General features: G+C 42.4%; 1 protein-coding gene across 1 annotated transcript; it reads right to left on the bottom strand.

Annotated features, from left to right (window-relative positions):
• Nucleotides 1–214: 214 nt before the first annotated feature.
• Nucleotides 215–1,140, bottom strand: LOC110035151 (UDP-glucose 6-dehydrogenase 4-like; the record flags this gene model as incomplete). The annotated part of the gene is made up of 1 exon (XM_020739392.1): nucleotides 215–1,140. A coding segment is annotated over one exon (789 nt), but the record flags the coding sequence as incomplete, so codon positions are not given.
• Nucleotides 1,141–1,144: the final 4 nt, after the last annotated feature.

Raw genomic sequence — 1,144 nt, 5'->3', positions numbered from 1 at the left:
AACTTCGCAGGTAAAACGAACTACTACTTGATTTATACTCGGTATCACCTCAGGAAAAAACTAGACAAAATAAAAGAGTAGACACGATCAATAAAATATGAAATTTCATCTCTCAAATTAAACTGGCAGCATCCCATACAAATGTGTAAGAATGAAAGGTACAGAACATAATAACTCGATGACAGCCTAGCTTTCCTATATAACGAAAAGTTGATAGCCATTAAGCAAGTAGCCAATTTCTAGAATAAAGAAAAGTAGACAATTTCTAGAATAAAGAACAATACTTGTAAAGAATTATTCTATATTGTCAGCTACAAGTCTTCCAAAGCTTCCCTCTTTACTATTCCATCATCACGCCACAGCGGGCATGTCCTTAAGCCAAGGATCTAGAGGCTTGCCAATTGCATATACAATGAACCCAATCTCCCTTAGCTTATCCGCATCAACCACATTGCGTCCATCAAACAAGAATGCTGGCTTCTGCATGTTGTCATAAATCCTCTGATAATCCAATGACTTGAACTCATCCCACTCGGTCAATATACAGATTCCATGTGCCCCTTTGGTAGCTTCATAAGCATCCCAGGAAACAGCCACTTGTTTGACTGCTGTTGGGCTCAACGGCTGGAGGTGAATTGGATGGTCCCAGTCAAACTTATTCATGGCAAGATCACGTTGAATCTGATCCTCAGAAACCTGTGGATCATAGATGCTGATTGATGCGTTGTCGCCAAGCAAGCCCTTGCAGACATCAATTGCTGGTGTCTCCCGCGTATCACCAGTGTCTTTCTTGAAGGCAAAACCAAGCACAGCAATTTTCTTTCCAGAAACAGTGTTAAACATCGATGAGACAACCCGGTTCACGAAACGGCTCTTCTGGTAATCATTGATCTTGATGACCTGCTTCCAGTAGTTGGCAACCTCAGGAAGACCATTGCACTCACAAATGTAAACAAGATTCAGGATATCCTTCTGGAAGCAGGAGCCGCCAAAACCAACACTAGCATTAAGGAATTTTGGACCAATCCTCGAGTCCTTCCCGACAGCATAGGCCACCTCTGTAACATTGGCACCAGTGGCCTCACACAATGCGGAAATGGCATTAACCGAAGAAATCCTCTGAGCTAAGAAAGCATTGGCTGCA

The sequence above is a fragment of the Phalaenopsis equestris genome, unplaced genomic scaffold (assembly GCF_001263595.1).
Source record: "Phalaenopsis equestris unplaced genomic scaffold, ASM126359v1 Scaffold196437, whole genome shotgun sequence".
NCBI lineage: Eukaryota > Viridiplantae > Streptophyta > Magnoliopsida > Asparagales > Orchidaceae > Phalaenopsis > Phalaenopsis equestris.
The sequence above is the reverse complement of the archived record's forward strand: the minus strand, read 5'-3'. Positions and strand labels throughout refer to the sequence as shown.